The 17,551-nt window shown below is 36.6% G+C and overlaps 1 protein-coding gene across 6 annotated transcripts in view; it reads right to left on the bottom strand.

Moving 5' to 3' along the window:
* Window positions 1–17,551, bottom strand: part of RASAL2 (RAS protein activator like 2) — a 383,638-nt gene that overhangs the window by 47,218 nt on the left and 318,869 nt on the right. For all 6 annotated transcript variants that reach the window (XM_065936113.1, XM_065936114.1, XM_065936111.1 and 3 more), the window contains one exon: window positions 15,179–15,288. In XM_065936113.1, coding sequence (XP_065792185.1) covers window positions 15,179–15,288 — 110 coding nt within the window. The remainder of the gene's footprint in view (window positions 1–15,178; window positions 15,289–17,551) is intronic.

Genomic DNA, 17,551 nt, shown 5'->3' with positions numbered 1-17,551 from the left:
AATGACATTCAGCCTATCTTGGTACATACACATGCAATGAAGGTGGACACATAATGAAGACAAGATTATAGACATTAAAACACGTTCTGAAGGGCGAAAAACTCAACCAGCCTTCAATATGACAGGCATTAGGGAAAAATCTCCTTACAGAAATTGTACCATACTGTAATACACCTCTTTTGTTCTTAAATTTCAAATGGAATAAAATCTATTAGTGTCTGTTGAACAAATTCAGTATAAACATCACTGAATTAAAACAACAGTATATATAAACAACAATATAACAATATAAACAATACTGAATTAAAAAAACAAAGAATCTAAACTAAATCACACTCACAAATGAATTCAATTAACACATTTAAATAGTTTAAGATTAAGTGGAAAGATTAGTAACTATTTTTCCCTAAATTCAGACTTCAGTCTCAATGTCACCATAAAATTTAAGTATGGGTGAAAGGAGGATAAAAAATTTAGAAATTGATGAAGTTCAATGACACTTACTTCATCATTCCTAAATTCATGGCTATTTGCTTTCCCACTGGTTTTAACCATTATTTGGTTGAATAAATGAATATATGTCTGAATCCATCTATTCATTCAATAGTTGCTCAGTGCGCATTATGTGTCAGGCACTATACTAGATACAGATGGAAGTAAACAATGGTGAAGAAGAAAGGCAAAGTTGTTGTACTCACACATAGTCTATAATCTAGTGAGTCAACAAGCGATTATACCATGTGGCAAGACCTAGGAAAAAAGATGCAAAGATGGCTCTGTGGGTACTTATAGGGGCCCTGGATCTTTAGTTGGGGATTCAAAGAAGGTTCCATGGAGGTAAAAGTAATGTGATGGAGTGCTAAAAGTCACTAGGTAATTAAGGGTGGAGTGGAATCGGCTGTATGCAGATGTGAAGGTCCTGAGAGTCTGAGAGGGAATGGTCAGCATGTGAGAAAGCCCGTAAGGAAATACAAACCTGGGGTGTTTGAGGAATTGAGCAGAATCAGCAGCGTGGCTCTGGTACAGGGTGCACGTGTGCGGGGGCTGAGAGAAGAGGCGTGGGAAATAATGAAGCCTGGGAGACACTGTGATGGGACCAGTAGTGACGTGGGTGTTCCAGCTGGATCACAAAGCCAGTGAATGAACATAGAAAGGTCGTGAGTGGTGGAGGGCGAATGACAAGATCAAATGTGTATCTGAGCAAAGTATACTTTTGCTAAAAAGTGGAGAAAGGGGTACAGAGACGGGAGAGAAATAATGAAAGACGCAGAGACTGGCTATAGATTATGACAGTAATCTGAGTAAAGATCATGAATGGTAACAGCAGAAATGTGAAAGAAGTAAATGGATTTGGGTGGCAGTTAAAAGGTAAATAGGGCTCCCCTGATAGTTCAGTTGGTAAAAAATCCGCCTGCAATGCAGGAGACCCAGGTTGGCCTTTTGGGTTGGGAAGATCTGCTGGAGAAGGGATAGGCTACCCATTCTGGCATTCTTGGGCTCCCTGGTGGCTCAGATGATAAAGAATTTGCCTGCAATGCGAGAGACCTGGGTTTGATCCCTGGGTTGGGAAGATGCCCTAGAGAAGGGAATGGCTTCCCAATCCAGAATTCTGGCCTGGAAAATTCCACGGACAAGGGAGCCTGGTAGGCTACAGTCTATGGAGTCACAAAGAGTAGGACACTGAGCGACTTTCACTTTACTCTACTAGGAGGTAAACAGGCCTTCTAATGACTGCAATCCTGGGGACATCAGTGAGGTGGCAGAGTCAAGGCTGAGTCACTCAGTAGAAAATGGTAAAGTCCTTTCCAGAGATGGGAAGTGAGAGGCAATGCTGGTTGAGGCAAGGGTGGAAATAAAATCAAGTTTAGTACAAGTTTGAGGTTCCTATGCAAGTAGATGTTTGCTTCAGAGTGTGTTCCCCCCAATCTATGTTGAATTACTAACCTCCAATGTGACTGTATTAGGAAGTGTGACCTTTGGGAGGTGATCAGGTCGGGATGAGACAACCTCATGAAGGGGATTGAAACTGAAAGTGAAAGTCACTCATCGTGTCTGACTTTTTGTGACCTGAATTCTCCAGGCCAGAATACTGGAGTGGGTATTCTCCAGGGGATCTTCCCAATCCAGGGATCAAACCCAGGTCTCCCGCATTGCAGGCAGATTCTTTACCAGCTGAGCCACAAGGGAAACCCATGAAGGGGATTAGCGCCTCTATAAAATAGACCCCAGAGAGATCCTTTATAAAATAGAACCCGGAGAGATCTATCACCCATTCCCCTGTCTGAGGACACAGAGAAAAGAAAGGCTTTTGAACAAGGAAGCAGGTCCCTACCAGACAATGAATCTGCCAGGACCTTCATCTTGGACTTCACGGCCTCCAGAACTGTGAGAAATAAATTTCTGTTGATTATAAGCCACCCAGCCTATGACGTTTTATTATAGCAGCCTCAATAGATTAAGAAAATGTGAATACTGAAAGAGAATATGCAGATTGAGAAAAGGTCCTAAGGAAATAACCCAAGAAATGCTAACATTTAAATCTACAAAAGCAAAAGAGACTGAAGAATCTGAAAGACAGAAGGAAACCAGGAGACTCAAGTATCATAAAAACCCAGGGAAGAGAACTCTTAAAAAGGATGGGCTGTCCATCACTGCACAATATAGAGAATGTTAAAATATTAATAGTAGCCACTGGGTATATGAACTGAGAGATAATTGGAAACTTTGGCAAGAGCAGTTTCAGTGAAATGATGAGGATAAAAATGAGACTGCAGAGGGCTAAGGAAATGAATGGGATGTGAGAAAGTGAAGACTAACTCATGAAGTCTGATGATGAAGGGCTGGCAACTGGGAAAAGCTACAAGGAGGAATGAGGTTGAAATAGCACTAAAGAAGGTTTTCTCTAGTTAATCATTTTTTCCCTCTTAAATAATAAAGTAATACATGCTCCTGGTAATACATTTCAAGAGCTCAGAAGGACAGAAGGTGAAAAATATAAATAATGGTACCTCCCTCAATCTCCTAGAGAAAATGCTATTAATGATTTTTTTGTGATCCTCCTAGAAATTTTTTGTACAGACAACCAGTTTGGTATACATATACATATGTGTGTGTACGTATATACACACAAATGGAATTCTACCATACTTTTTTCCTTCAAGAGTATATTCTGGAATTCTGTCCACATTGGAAAATATACATATAACTTGCCTCTTTTTAATGATCACTCTGTACTCCCTTATATGGACTTACAGAACTTTAAGCAATAATTGACAACCATCTACATTTTTTTTCTTTTTCTTTTCTTCTTTATTTTTTGGTGATTATCACCCAGGTTCAAAAAGTATCTTAATACATATACTTTGAAATACATGTGCATGTATTCATGGTTTAAACTTCCAAATGTGGAACTGCTAGATCATAAGGTACACACATTTAAAGTTTTGATAATGCTAATTTATCCTCCGTAATAGATAGCTGTCAACTTAAATTCACACCAGTAATGCATGTTTCTACATGCTATCACCACCAAAAATGACACAGGGCTGAATTTCAAATATCTTTGGCTATAAATTGGTAAAAAGTGGTATTTCATTAATTGCTTTAGTATGAATTTCTTTAAATGATGAGGCTGAACACAGTTTAAATGTATATCAATATACAATCAACTTCAGTTCTCTATTCTGTGAATTATGAAATGTTATTTCATGTTCTTAGACCATTTTTCTAATTGTTAAATTTAACTGATATGCAATACTATATGTAAGTTAACCAAATCAGTATTTTTTTCTGTCTGTAGTTTAATTGTTTTCCCCAGTTTATGCTTAGAAAAAGTTCTTCCATTCCAAGAGCATAAGAAATCCAGCCTATAGTTTCTTCTACTGCTTTTATTTTAATTTTTCATCCTTTCCACTTGGATTTGGAGGGAAGGGATTATGATAGGAGCATAGTAGGGAAATTGCTTTACATTTTACCAAATTGTAAAAATACAATGACTCATTAATTATTACTGCATGGTGTTTGTGCATATGTGTATGTGTGTGCACAATTTTCCCCTTTTTTTCTCCTTTCTCAATAATTCTCTCAGCAGGTGAGGCTTCCTATCAACACATGCAACAAAGAGTATAACGGAAAAGGCAATCAACATGGAGCCAAAAGCCCTATGTATTTATGCCTGCTCAAATCACTCATTAGCCATGTGACATGGAACAAATAACCTATTCTTTCTGAACCTTAGTTATCTCATTTGTAAAATATAGATAATGATTTCTGGTCCTATACCTCCCACAGTTATTGTGAGAATCAAATGCAATCATCTATGATTTTTCAAATGTCTCATAAACTATGGTACCATACAAATAGGACTATCATTGCAAACATAGCTTTTCACAGTGATATTACATGCATTAGTTCATTTTATATAAACTATTCATCTGGTTGAGGTTAGGATGGCTATTCTGGAATTATTCCTTGCTGGAACAATATGAAGACAGAAGGAATAAATGTATGGGAATAAAATTTTTCTACTAAGATAAAGCAGTCTAAGTGAATTAAAATGCTATTGTGATATAATCAGAAACTTCAGTTGAATTTTAGCCCACAAAACTAACAGCTCCTTAATTGGCCCATACCAGTAAACACTGGTAAGGGAAACTAATCTATAGCTAGACTGTATTGATTAATTAATGGCCTGGAATCCAATAATTTCTAAGAAGCTGTCATTCTACCTAAGTACACCATATTTAAGGAAATTCTTTATTATCTAGAATTTGTTTGGATTCTTACCTTTTGTTTCAGGCCAAGAAATTAAGTATTGTAATAGGACAGGCATTGTGGTAGGGGGTGGGGATACAAAGATCCTGTGTCTACTTACTGAACTTCCCATCTGCCGTGGTAAGCAGAAACATGGAAAGATAAATTCAATAGAGAGTAGTCAGTCCTAAAATGAGGTGTATATACTTGGTCATGGGTAGGTATGTGGGGTAGGTGCTTAGTTTAGGATGATGCATAGGAAGAACAAGGGAAAGAAATTAGGGACCATATGACTCCTAACTGGGGTATTGCTGCATCAGTATGAATTAGAAGTAAGCTTGTCAAAGGACAAGGTGTAGGAATAGGAAATGGTTTGGGGGACAGAGAGCGCAGCAAGATTAAAAGTAGAGACATATGAACAGGATAGTAAGTACATGACAGACTTCTGGTAGGAGTGGCAGGTGATAATACTGAGAGTTAGGGGACAGAACCATATTCCTACCTGTAGGTTATGCTGAAGACTGTAGATTATATTATATATATATATATATATATATAATATATATATATTATATATATATTATATACATGTGTGATAAATATTAAAAGTGAAGTTTCAAATTGAGACTCCAAGATAAAACAGATATTGCATGCCAAAGTAAAGTATCAGACAAACTGCAGAATTTACAAAGGGAAAGTTTCAGAACGAATTCCATTACCTTGAACCTCTCGGTCAGAACAAGACTATAAAAAGTGGTAAGTATGGAGAAGGGAAAGGATTCTCTGAGGGAGAATTTTGGAGAAAGCTGTGAGGCTCACCCCTCCCAGCTACCAGCCTCCCCCAAAACACATAAGGGGTATAGGTAGGGAATGCATACAAAGTGGGGTTTGATTTTACCTGGGAAATCTAGAAGATGGGAAATGGCTAACTTTCAGTAGCAGAGCCCAAGTTGACACTTTTACATAAGGCTGCAATCTTAGAGGTTTGTCAGGGCAGAAAATTCGTGGATATTTCCTGTGGACCAGAGACCTGGGAAGGTAGAAACTAGAACAACAATTCCTACCTAGAAACTGTGGAAGGAGTTGCAAATGAATACCTAGAATAAAAATGTACCCACAAAACTAAAAAACAAACAAACAAAAAACAAAAACAATAGGTGAGAGTTCCTCAGAGATGATGTACTCCTGAAGAATTCCCCAAAGCACTCCATAATACAAGAGTCAGTGTTAAACAACTGCCAGGCTCAGAGAGCATAATGGAAGGCTAAGATAGTTTTGGACTTCCCAGGTTGCGCTAGTGGTTAACAACCCGTCTGCCAATGCAGGAAACATAGACAGGGGTTTGATCCCTGGCTTGGGAAGGTCCCATGAAAGAGGGTATGGCAACCCACCTCAGTACTCTTGCCTGGAGAATCCCGTGGACAGAGAAACCTGGCAGGCTACGGTCCATGGGGTCGCAAAGAGTCAGACAAGACTGCAGCGACTTACACACATGCACGCAAGATAGTATTCACTGTTTTCTTATTCCCTTTCCCCGCCTTTCTGTCTCCCATTGCCCCAAATCTGTAGAGTACCTAAAACCACGGGTAGTTAAGCTGGATGGGAAGAGTAGATGAAAAGAGAAGTAAGTAGTTTATAATATTTCCTTCTCCAAAACCAGACACATTCTCTGCAATTTGTTTGGCTGGGGTAAGTATGCGGTTTTGATTACTATTTGGAGAGAACACCCATAGGCTCTGGGTCAAGACCTTTATTTAGAGTAACCATAGATTAAGTAAATGAATTGTAAACTTAAATATAAAAGCTAAAAATCACAAAATCTTTGGAAGAAAACTTAGGTGAAAATCTTTTGGGACAGGGACATGGACACCCCCCACCCATAAAATTGCTGGTAGAAATGTAAAATTGTACAGGTACTCTGCAAAATAGTTCGGCAGTTTCTTATTAACCTAAGCAAGTACTTATATGATCCAGCAATTTCACGCTTGTGTATTTACTGTAGAGAAATGAAAACTTATGTGTACACAACTGTTCACAGGGGCTTTATTCCTAATAGCTAAAAACTAGAAACCAATGTTCTCCAGTGGGTGGATGGTTTAACTTAGGTACATCCATACAATAGAATACTACTCAGCAATAACAAGGAACTGTTGACAGATGCAACAATTTGGAGGGACTTCAAGGACATTTTATTTACTGAAAAAATGCCACTCTTAAATGGTTACACATTATACAATTCCATTTATATAACACTTGAAATAACAAAACCATAGAGGTAGAAAAAAAAAGTGGTTGGTAGGGGACATGGGATAGGTGTAGAGAGGGGGGTATGACTGTAAAGAGTAGCAGAGAGTTCTTTTCTGGTAATGGAATAATTCTGTATCTCGATTGTGATGGTGGTGGTTACACAAATCTATATGTAGGATTAAGCTGCACACAACTATAAACACACACAAACAAGTGCATATAAAAATTGGTGAAAACTGAATAAAGTCTGTAGTCCAGTATCAATGTCAACTACTTGGTTTTGATATTATACTACAGTTATATCACTGGGCTTCCCAGGTGGCTCAGTGGTAAAGAATCCATCTGCCAATGCAGGTGATGTGAGTTCGGTCCCTGGGTCAGGAAGATCCCCTGGAGAAGGAAATGGCAACCCACTCCAGTATTCATGCCTGGAGAATCCCGTGGACAGAGGAGCCTGGTGGGCTACAGTCCACGGGGTCACAAAGAGTTGGATATGACTCAGTGACTGAGCACACACACACTATTGGGGGAAGTGCTTGCAAGACCCCCTAACTTCTTGTCAGTATATGCATTAAAAAGAAAAAGAGTTAAAAAATTGGTTCTAATCAGGAGAAACAGAAGAAGCTGAGTATATATATCCTACAAATGAACACTATAGTTACTCTTAAATATCTCCTGACAGAATAGGCAGACTTTAAAACCATTCTTCGTCAATGAGTCATATCTCCTGACAGAATAGGCAGACTTTAAAACCATTCTTCGTCAATGAGTCTCAGAATCAAAGACATTACTGCAGAGATTTTTACTTGAAGGAATTGAGAAAATTCTATTCCATGTGCTTACCTTTACCTCAAGACGCTGATAAATTTAAGAAGCACTTCCAGGGCAAGGTTGGCAACCTGACTGGCATTCAAAATCCTGGAATGTCTGACAATGTGGTATGACCACGGTTTTTCAACAATTTCAAAATTTTACAACTTTTCAAAGTGCATTTCAACAAAAGGTAGACATATCAGAGTCTTCTCCTGTCTCTACACCCTTTCACATGACATGGCTTTAATGTGAAAATGCTGCCAATATTGATTCTAGGAAATCACTTTATTGGCTTTTATCTGATTAGATGGCTTTGGAACAATAATGACTGTGACATCCTATTGATCTTGCCTCTAAAATATTTCTCCTATCTTGCCTTTGATTCTTCATTCCCACTGCCAACTACCCTCTTTAGAGCCTTCCTTATTTCTTAAAATAGTTCTTCCCCCCTGCCCACCTTAATTGGAATCCCAAATTTAGTCTCTGCAAACCAAATCATGTGAAATTCCACTGCTGAATTTATACATGGCACAATTCTAATCAGGTCACTTCCTTGCTCAAAAATGGTTAATGTCTCCCCACTGCTTATACAATACAATCCAAACTCCCCATTTGACATTCAAGAATTGTCCTGTGTATGGAATACTGGGTTGAAAATAACCTCCCCTCAGAATTTTGACAACACTGCCCCAGTGACTTTTGATTTTCAATATTCTATTGAGAACTAATGCAATCCTTTCATATTTCCTTTGTATGTAACCTAATTTTTCTTTCTAAAAGCTTTTAAGATTTTTTTTTAAGTCTTGGTACTGTGCTTTTTCATGATAATGTGAACTGGTGTGTGTGTGTGTGTGTGTGTGTGTGTGTGTGTGTGTGTGTGTGTGTGTGTGTGTGTGTGTGTGTGTGTGTGTGTTTGTTAGAAAGTCTTTTGTTATTTTTCACTCACTGGGAATATGGTGGCCTTTCGAATATATACATTTATATTTTCTTGTTTTCGGAAATTTTCTTGTATTATTTCTTTGACAGTTTCCTCTCCAAACTTTTCTAAGAAAACTCTTCTTTTATTAGAATCTTCTGGATTGATTTTCTTATTTTCTGTTCCACTTTCTGGGAAACTGACTTGACTTTAGTTTACATATTTTAATTTTCAAACTCTCTTTCTTGTTTCAGTGAGGTTCCTTTTCTTACAGCATCTTATTGTTTCATAGATGCACAACCTTACCTTTTGAAAATATTTATTATGCTTTGAAGTTGTTTTTGGCTTTGTGCATCGTCTCTGTTTCTTCTGAGTTCTTTTTTCTCTCTCCTATTTATTTGTTTTTCTCCTGCCTTTCATGGTGAAGAATTTCCTCACTATCTGGAGATTCTTGGCCATCTGTCTTTATTTTAGAGCACTAAAGAACCCAATGAAAACTGTGTGCTGGAATACGGCTTACAGATTAATGAGCTTCACTGCAGAGTACTTCCTGGACAGATGTTTTTTAAAAAGTAATTTAACATCTTTATTGAAATATAACTAACACACCATAAAGTCTACCCATTTAAAGCACACCATTTTCAGTATACTCAGAATTGTGCAATTATCACCACAGTCTAAGCTTAAAACATTTCATCACTCCAAAAAAGAAACCTCACGTCCATTAGCAGCCATTTTTCATTCATTACTTCCCTGCCCTATATCCCCAGCCTCTAGCAGCCATTAATCTACTGTCTTCATAGATTTGCCTATTCTGGACATTTCACATAAACGGAATTGTACATTCTGTGGTCTTCTGTGACTGGTTTCTTTCACTTTGCATAAAGTTTTCAAGGTTTATCCATACTGTAGCATGTATCAGTACTCCTTTCTTAAGACTGAATAATACTGTATTATGTGGATATATCATCTTTTGTATATCCATTCATCAGTTGATGGACATTTGGGTCATTATCATTTTGGGGCAATTATAAATAATGCTTATGAACATTCATATACAAGTTTTTGTGGGGACATAATGTTTTCACTTCTCTGGGATATAATTAGGAGTAGAATTACCAGCTGAAATTATAATGGGGGAACATAGATATTGGTATCTTTTTATCTGGTTGAGTTTCTCAAATTTGCTCTGTGATAAATGTAACCCTGGCTGCTAGCTTTTTAGAGCTGGGTAGGAGTTTAATCTTTCCAGAGTTCTGGGGGTGAGTTCTTTTCAAGCTCTGTAATTTCCTGCTCTCTTCTTTTGCTTATTATTTCCATCCTCAAGAGTACTCTCTCCAAGTGTCTATTTCTCAGTTCAAATTACACTTGTTTTTTAAGGTATAACTCACTGCCACTGCACTCTAAGGTCTTTCCTGATCCACCCAACAAGAAGTAATCTTACCTCCCCTACACCATTTCTTCTTGGATATTTACTTCTTCTGTTGACTCCTTAAGGTTGGGGCTGTGTCTTTACTTCTCTATATTCCCTGGTAGATATGGTTTTCCACCCTATACATGACTCTCACAATTACCTATGTTACTGTGTGAAAAGATATTTGGTTTTTAGAAATACTATTTGGCAACATTTTACTTCTTATGTCTATGCCCCACAATTTCACAAAGGAAATTCTGGCTTAAGAATCATTATAAATTGATCCCCAATACAACCGTGGCACCAAATTCCATCAGGGTCTTTCAGCAGAGTTTATGACTTACAGATCATTGGTGAAACAGACCTACAGGGTCTTTTTGATCAGTTAAGTTTGCATGTTAAAATAAGCTTATAGTCTTTTGCACAGAAAAACTTATTGATCATATATAGTAGATCTTCTTCAGATGAAATAGACTCATTTACCACTGCTTTTCTGCCATCTTTAAGCAGTAACTCAGACCTCATGAGAATAATTTTACATTTTTAAAATGTAATGAGTGCTAGATAAGGTTTGTAGTTATCAAAAACCTTGAAAAATTCAAAATATCATGATCACTACTTCACTATTCTTCTGATACCCCAGATAGAATATTTCCTCCTCTTGAAGGAGAGAGAGAAAGTGAACTGAACAGCATTATAATGAGAAATTTAATGAGAACGAGATCCCTGGCTTCTTGAGTTCGGAGTTCTGGTCAAATTTGGACAGTTAAGCCCACAAAGACTGATATGTTGGACCAAATGAAAATCTAAAACTTCTATATAATCTAGACATGATTTTAAAACACAAGTAACTGACTAGGTGAAAAATTTAACAATATGAGTAATAGTGGCTTACAATCCCTTGTAATAATAAAGGACTGCTCCAAATCGTTAGATAAAGGACAAATAGCTCAATAGAAAATAGGCAAAGGGATCAATAAGCAAGTCATAGAAGAAGAAAACTTCTGAAAAGATGTTCAACTTAGTAGGCACTAGGGAACAGAAATTAAAACAAAGAAATGTCTGCTACCTGACTTTTTTGTGAGGGGCAATACAGCATAAAGTTAAGAATGTACACTCCAGAGCTAGAATTCTTGAATTTGAATCACAGTACTGCCATTTTCTGATGTGTGACCTTGTGCAGTTCACTCATTTCTCTGTTTCAGTTCTCTCATCTTCAAAATGAGGTCATGAATGTAACCAGGGTTGTTATAATGATTAAATTAAAAAACCAGGGTTGTTCATTTAAGTGACGTGCTTAGACCAGTGTATGACACATAGTACATACTGTGTGTGTAAGTGCTAAGTCACTTCAGTTGTGTCAGACTCTTTGTGACCCTATGGATTGTAGCCCTCCAGGCTCCTCTCTCTGGGGATTCTCCAGGCAAGAATACTGGAATGGGTTGCCATGCCCTCCTCCAGGGGATCTTCACGACCCAGGGATAGAACCTGGGTCTCCTGCACTGAAGGCAGATTCTTTACCGCTGACCTATCCGGGAAGCCCAGTACATACTGTATATGTGTTTACTATTTCTATTCATCCATCATACTGATAAAATATAATGGTTGTTTGAAGAATAGAAGTAATTTTTACTATTGATGTCTAATTGCTGTACAACATTGTATTAATTTCTGCTGCACAACAAAAGTTATATATATATATATATTTTTTTTTTTTCCCCCCAATAATGTTTTCCATATGGTGTATCACAGCATATTGAATCTAGTTCCCTGTCTATACAGTAGGACCTTGTTATTTATCCATGGATAAAAGTGACCCTAATCTATGGATGGGAATGGAAATTAGTACAGCTTTTCTGAAGAACAATTTGATATTGTGTATACTTCATACTAGTAGTTCTTCTTCAGAAAGCTAACCCTATCACATAAGGAGAAAGGCACATAACAAAAATGGTCACTACATCTCTATTTTATGCCCAAGAATGGAGAAACAAAATATTCATCAGCAGGGAAGTGAAATACACGTTACAAAAAACTGTTAAGAAGAATTATGTAGATTTATATGACTGACATATAAAGTTGTCAAAAATATTTATTCTATAAAGTGAAATCACAAAGTAATACATATAATATGATCCCACTTATGTATGAAAGGCTTCCCTGGTGGCTCAGTGGTAAAGAATCTGCGTGCAATGCAGGAGACTTGGGTTCGATCCCTAGGTTGGAAAGATCTTCTGGAGAAGGAAGTGGCAACCCACTCCAGTATTCTTGCCTGGGAAATCCCACGGACAGAGGAACCTGTTGGGCTATAGCCCATGGGGTCGCAAGAGTCAGACACGACTCACTGACTAAACACCGACAACACCAGCTTTATGAAAACAAGCAAAATTTACATATGTATGCATTTATGTGTGGATTTTTAAAAAAGGGTTTGAAAATATACAAGCTGTTAATGAGGTTATTTATATGGGAAGAAAAAGAAGGTGAAGAGGGACTTTTATTTTTTAAGCTGTACTTAATGTATTGAAACTTTTTTCTTTTACACAAAGACACAAACATTTTACAGTACGATTTATAAACCGCAAAAAGGGGCTGTTTACTAGGTTTGCCTAGAGTTTCTGCAGACTTGCTATAATAGAAATGTTTAAAAAAAAAAAGAAGTGTTTTTCTACTTAGATTTAGACACCACATACCAGTTTGGAAGAAATGGCCTGATTTAAGCAACTGATGCATATGGCACAAGACCAAGGGTTGTTGGAAAAATCTCTTAATGACACCAGTAAGGTTACCAATTTGAAGACCTCAGTTGATTAAGATCTTGTACCTCGGTTCTATTTATCTGTGCTTTCAGATGATCTGACGGCAAGAGGGTCCTTTTTTTTTTTGAACTGTGATATATTCAAACTTCTAGTGAGTATATCCCCTTACAAGAAGAATAAAGTTTCTGAAAAATTTCTGTTTAGAAAACCTCTATAAATGGATTTGAAAGGCAAAAAGGATTATCTAATATTTGAGATTTATTCGCACTTTTTTTATTGTGCTGTATTTGAGCCAGAAAGATACTACTGTTGACGGAAGCAGAATAGCATGGAAGTCACATAAGCAATTTAAATCATTGGAAAGGCTGAAAATGTGCTGCCTATAGAATAGCAATAGCAGACTCCAGGAGAATATAATCTCTTGGTAATTCAATCCAAGAATTCCTCTAGGCTACCTAAATCAAAACAGAATAGGAGAGAGCATGGTTTGAAATGGAGAAAGTGATATTTAGTGCAAGTTTATAAAATAAAGTACACCTACAAAAATATCCTTGTCTCTCAAGTTTATACGTGATGCTACAGAGTTTAAGGAACTGGTGATTGAATTAGGAATGTTTTAGTTGCTACACCATATCCTTGTCCTTAAAAACCAATATTCTGAAAAATCTTGTCATTCTATTTTATAGAGGCTTATTTATAAAATGATTTGAATTCTTACAATGATGAAAGTTGCAGAATAATAGGAATCTAAGGGAAAATATGAGAATAAAATTTTTTTTTAATGATTACCCTTAAACAAAGAGGTCTAAAAGAGATATCTAACAATACAATTGCGCTGCAATTGAACATACTTGCAAATTTCACAGAACATCTCTAAAGTGGTTCAAGGATAAGAAGAGCTGATAAAGCAGTAGCCGCTCATCAACTCAGTATAGGGGAAAAGTTACTTTATTAATAAAATGAGAGTAACTTTCTGCCTGGCAAGTCTATAATCTGCAATTATGAGATTACAATCTATATTTCTATTTATTATTCAGGTAGCTGGAAATAATGGACTTATTACTGAAAAGAAAAAGAAACACCCAAGTATAAAGAGGAGGATCATTATGAAAGGCAGACAAAAGTTTAAATTCAAGCTCTACTAATTAGCTGTGTGACTATGGGCAAGCTTCTCAATCTCTTTTGCCTTAGTTCCTCATCTGTAAAATAGTATCTAGGGTTGCATTACATGAGAGACTACATTAAAAATACTTGGCACAGAGTAAGTACTCAATAAAGACTGGTGATGTGTCAAGACACAAGAGTACTATTTCCTAAATTTTGAGCATTGTGGAGACATGAATTATTACAAATGTGTCCTAGCATACATTCAATCATTTTAGAAGGCTGTTATCCTTAGAGAGCTATGCATGTGAGGTTTGCTCAAGCTGGTAGTCCTAATTATTAAAATCTAGGCTTCCTTTAAAAAAAAAAAAAAAAGAAATTTTTTTTTTTTTACTTATTTATTTGGCAGTGCTGGGTCTTAGTTGTGGCATGCAGGAGCTTTGATCTTCATTGCAGCATGTGGAATCTTTAGTTGTAGTATGTGGGATCTAGTTCCCTGACCAGGGATTGAACCTGGGCTTAGCTTAGCCACTCGACCACCAGAGAAATCGCAAGGCTTCCTTTTCATACATGCCTTCTAGATGTGACTGTAAATTAATAAGGCTGAGTCCATATAGTATACACAAAGAACAAGAGAGCAGCGAAGATCATGGACTCAGAGCAAAGTTGCCCAAGTTCAAATACCATTTTTGCTATTTACTAAGCAGTATAACCCTGGAACCTCTGTTTCTCAGACTTGTCATCTGTAAAATGGTGATAATATTAGTATTTCTCTTACAGGGTTATTCTAAAGATTAAACAAGATAAAGTATATAAAGCACTTAGTATAGTGCTCAGAAAATGTTGCTATAGCCATCAGCATCCCTTAAAACCATTCTACAGAAGAAAGATACACTTTGGACCACTAGAACACAATTTGACAGAAATAGCACAACTGACTCTTAAATTAGCTCTTGGGTATCTGCACACTCTCCAATATTATAAAATTTTTAAACTGGTTTGGTATGTAAGCTAATATTGTGTACCATGCCTCAATATGAGCAAGACAAAATAGAAAATTTTTTTTATCAGTTCTCTAGGACTATCACTTGATGCACAGCTAGAGAAGACCAAAATATCTTACCAAAATGCACTGTAAAATGCTTTCTGTGTTTTAAGTAAGGGAACGCCTACCTGTCATCGGTATTGCGCAAAGAGGGAAGCCGGAAGCTCGTGTTTCGGTCAAGCTTTGACTGGCTTTTGGTCCTCTTGATGGAGCCTTTTAGGCGCTTGCTGAAGAACCCCTAGAATGAAAAGGCAGAAGGTGATATTAGGAAAAAGAACAAAAGCAGAACCTTGCGGTCTCCTAACTCATCTGCACTGCCTCTGTAAAAGCTACTCAGATTCTTATAATGAAGACCAGAAACAGAATCCAGCTTCTAATTTTTTAATCTGTAAAGCACAGTTGCTGGAAACTAAGATAATTGTGAGAATGAGACTTTTTGATGGCACTTAAGTTCTTATTTCTTAAACTGTCTCTATACTAGCTATGGTAAAGAAACTTCTAACTTTTAAGGTCATATATTGGTGGTCTCAACAGTGGCTTAATGTGATCTATGTCACCTTGGATATGGTATTTATGATGTTAACTTTTAAATGTAGTTTAACTATTTTAAAATGAAATTGGTATGTATCATTTATGAAACCAGTGAAGCACCTAGACTGCAGAAGAACAAAGTGCCTTATAGTTTTTAGCCCCTTCTTACTTTGTGCCACTTCTACCAAACCATCCAGAGTGCCTTGAACATCGTCCAGTCTTAGCACCTGGCAAATAATGGACATTCAAAAAAGCTTGCTGAATAAAAAAATAAATACAAGAATGAACATCAATGAGCACTTCTTTTAAGAAACAATTCTACTGTTGGCAGATGAAAGGATATCTTACAGAGGTATCTCAAAATGTTTTGACAAAAGACTGTAATTCAAAGAAAAGTATTTTGATGCGTGAAAATGACTCTAATCACCTGGTGATGAATATTATTAGCTTATAGAATCTGTGTACAATAATATTTCCAAAAGGAAGAAAAAAATACTAGACCAATAACAGCACATTAAATCTGTTATAGTCTTTTAGTTACCATTAAGCCCCACTGTTTTGGAGTAAAGACTATATTAATCACAATAAGCTAGGTTATACTTATCTAATAACTTTACAATAATATAATCTCACACAAAATATAACACACAAATTTCATACACACACAAAATAATAATCTCACACAAAACATACTACATATCTCTCAGCAGGTCAAATATGATGGGGACCTGGCTCTATCCTGTCCTCACGCAGGGTCTTGTGCTAAGGGTGGCTCCATCTCTGTGCTTCTATAGTTGCTGCAGCAGGATAGAGGAAGTGTGGGAAATTTTGTACTTGCTCTGAAAGCTTTATGTCACTAATGGCCTCATTTTATTAAACAAAAAGTCACATGACCATGCCTAACTTCAACAGGGAAAGAATGTACAATCCAGAAAGATAAGTGGAGATATCCGGTGAAGAGTAGAGTGGACTACCACTGCTTTTCCACGCCAAGAATAGTTTGCAAACACATAAGCACTCCGAGAGAGTGATGGAAATTACTTATTTGAATCAGAATTGGAACTATTTAGCCGACTGAAGAAAAATGCTTGTGCTATTTCCTGTTCTTGTAGCCCAAAGAATAAGGGTAAAAACTAGAAAATATCACACAGACAAAATTCCTTAAGCTGTTTTTTATTTCTCAGGTTTTTTATCATAGGTGTATTGAGGTTGATTGGAGGGAAAAAAAACAGGCTATTTTAAAAGAAGTACTATATTTCTTAGAGACAGGCATTTGCCTGGTTTCCTGTGTAATCTTAGCATCATTAGGGAAAGTCACTGTCATTTGTTTTCCAAGGCAGAGGCTTTATTTACTACCTTCTATGATTCAATCAAGACGAGTCACCACATTTTCTTATGAATGTAGTCAGCAAGCAAGACCAAAATTTATAGAATTCTATCAGGATCATTTATTGTTGGTTCAAAAACCACAAGCCTAAGTTGAGATTCAGCCCAAGGACCCAACTAAATATCATATATAAATACATTTCTAACAAAACTATAGTTAAGTAGTTAACTGAGAATGTACTAGTAGATGTTCACGCATACAGTACTTTATTTTTCTGTGGCACTTTTATATCATACTTCATATTTTAATCCATTTATTTATTAAATATTTATTTCATATGTATATGGTATAAAGCATCATAACAGCTATCATAAGGGTATTAAGGATTAAATAAAATCCCTGCCCTCAAAAGGTCTACAGTTTAATACAGGACTAGAAATAAATATAAATATATATAATACAACATGTATTAGGAAGGTGCATGTTCTTAATGCCTGACATATTTAATCACAAAATAAAACTATCTTATTTCTTTGAATCTAGGACACCAGTGATTGTCACACCATTATTTTATGTATACTAAGAAAAAAAGCTGCCAATTAAACTATAACAAAATGACTTATCACTTAGACTCTTTATTTTG

Source organism: Muntiacus reevesi, chromosome 5 (assembly GCF_963930625.1).
Source record: "Muntiacus reevesi chromosome 5, mMunRee1.1, whole genome shotgun sequence".
Classification (NCBI taxonomy): domain Eukaryota; kingdom Metazoa; phylum Chordata; class Mammalia; order Artiodactyla; family Cervidae; genus Muntiacus; species Muntiacus reevesi.
This window is presented reverse-complemented; position numbering and strand designations above follow the sequence as displayed.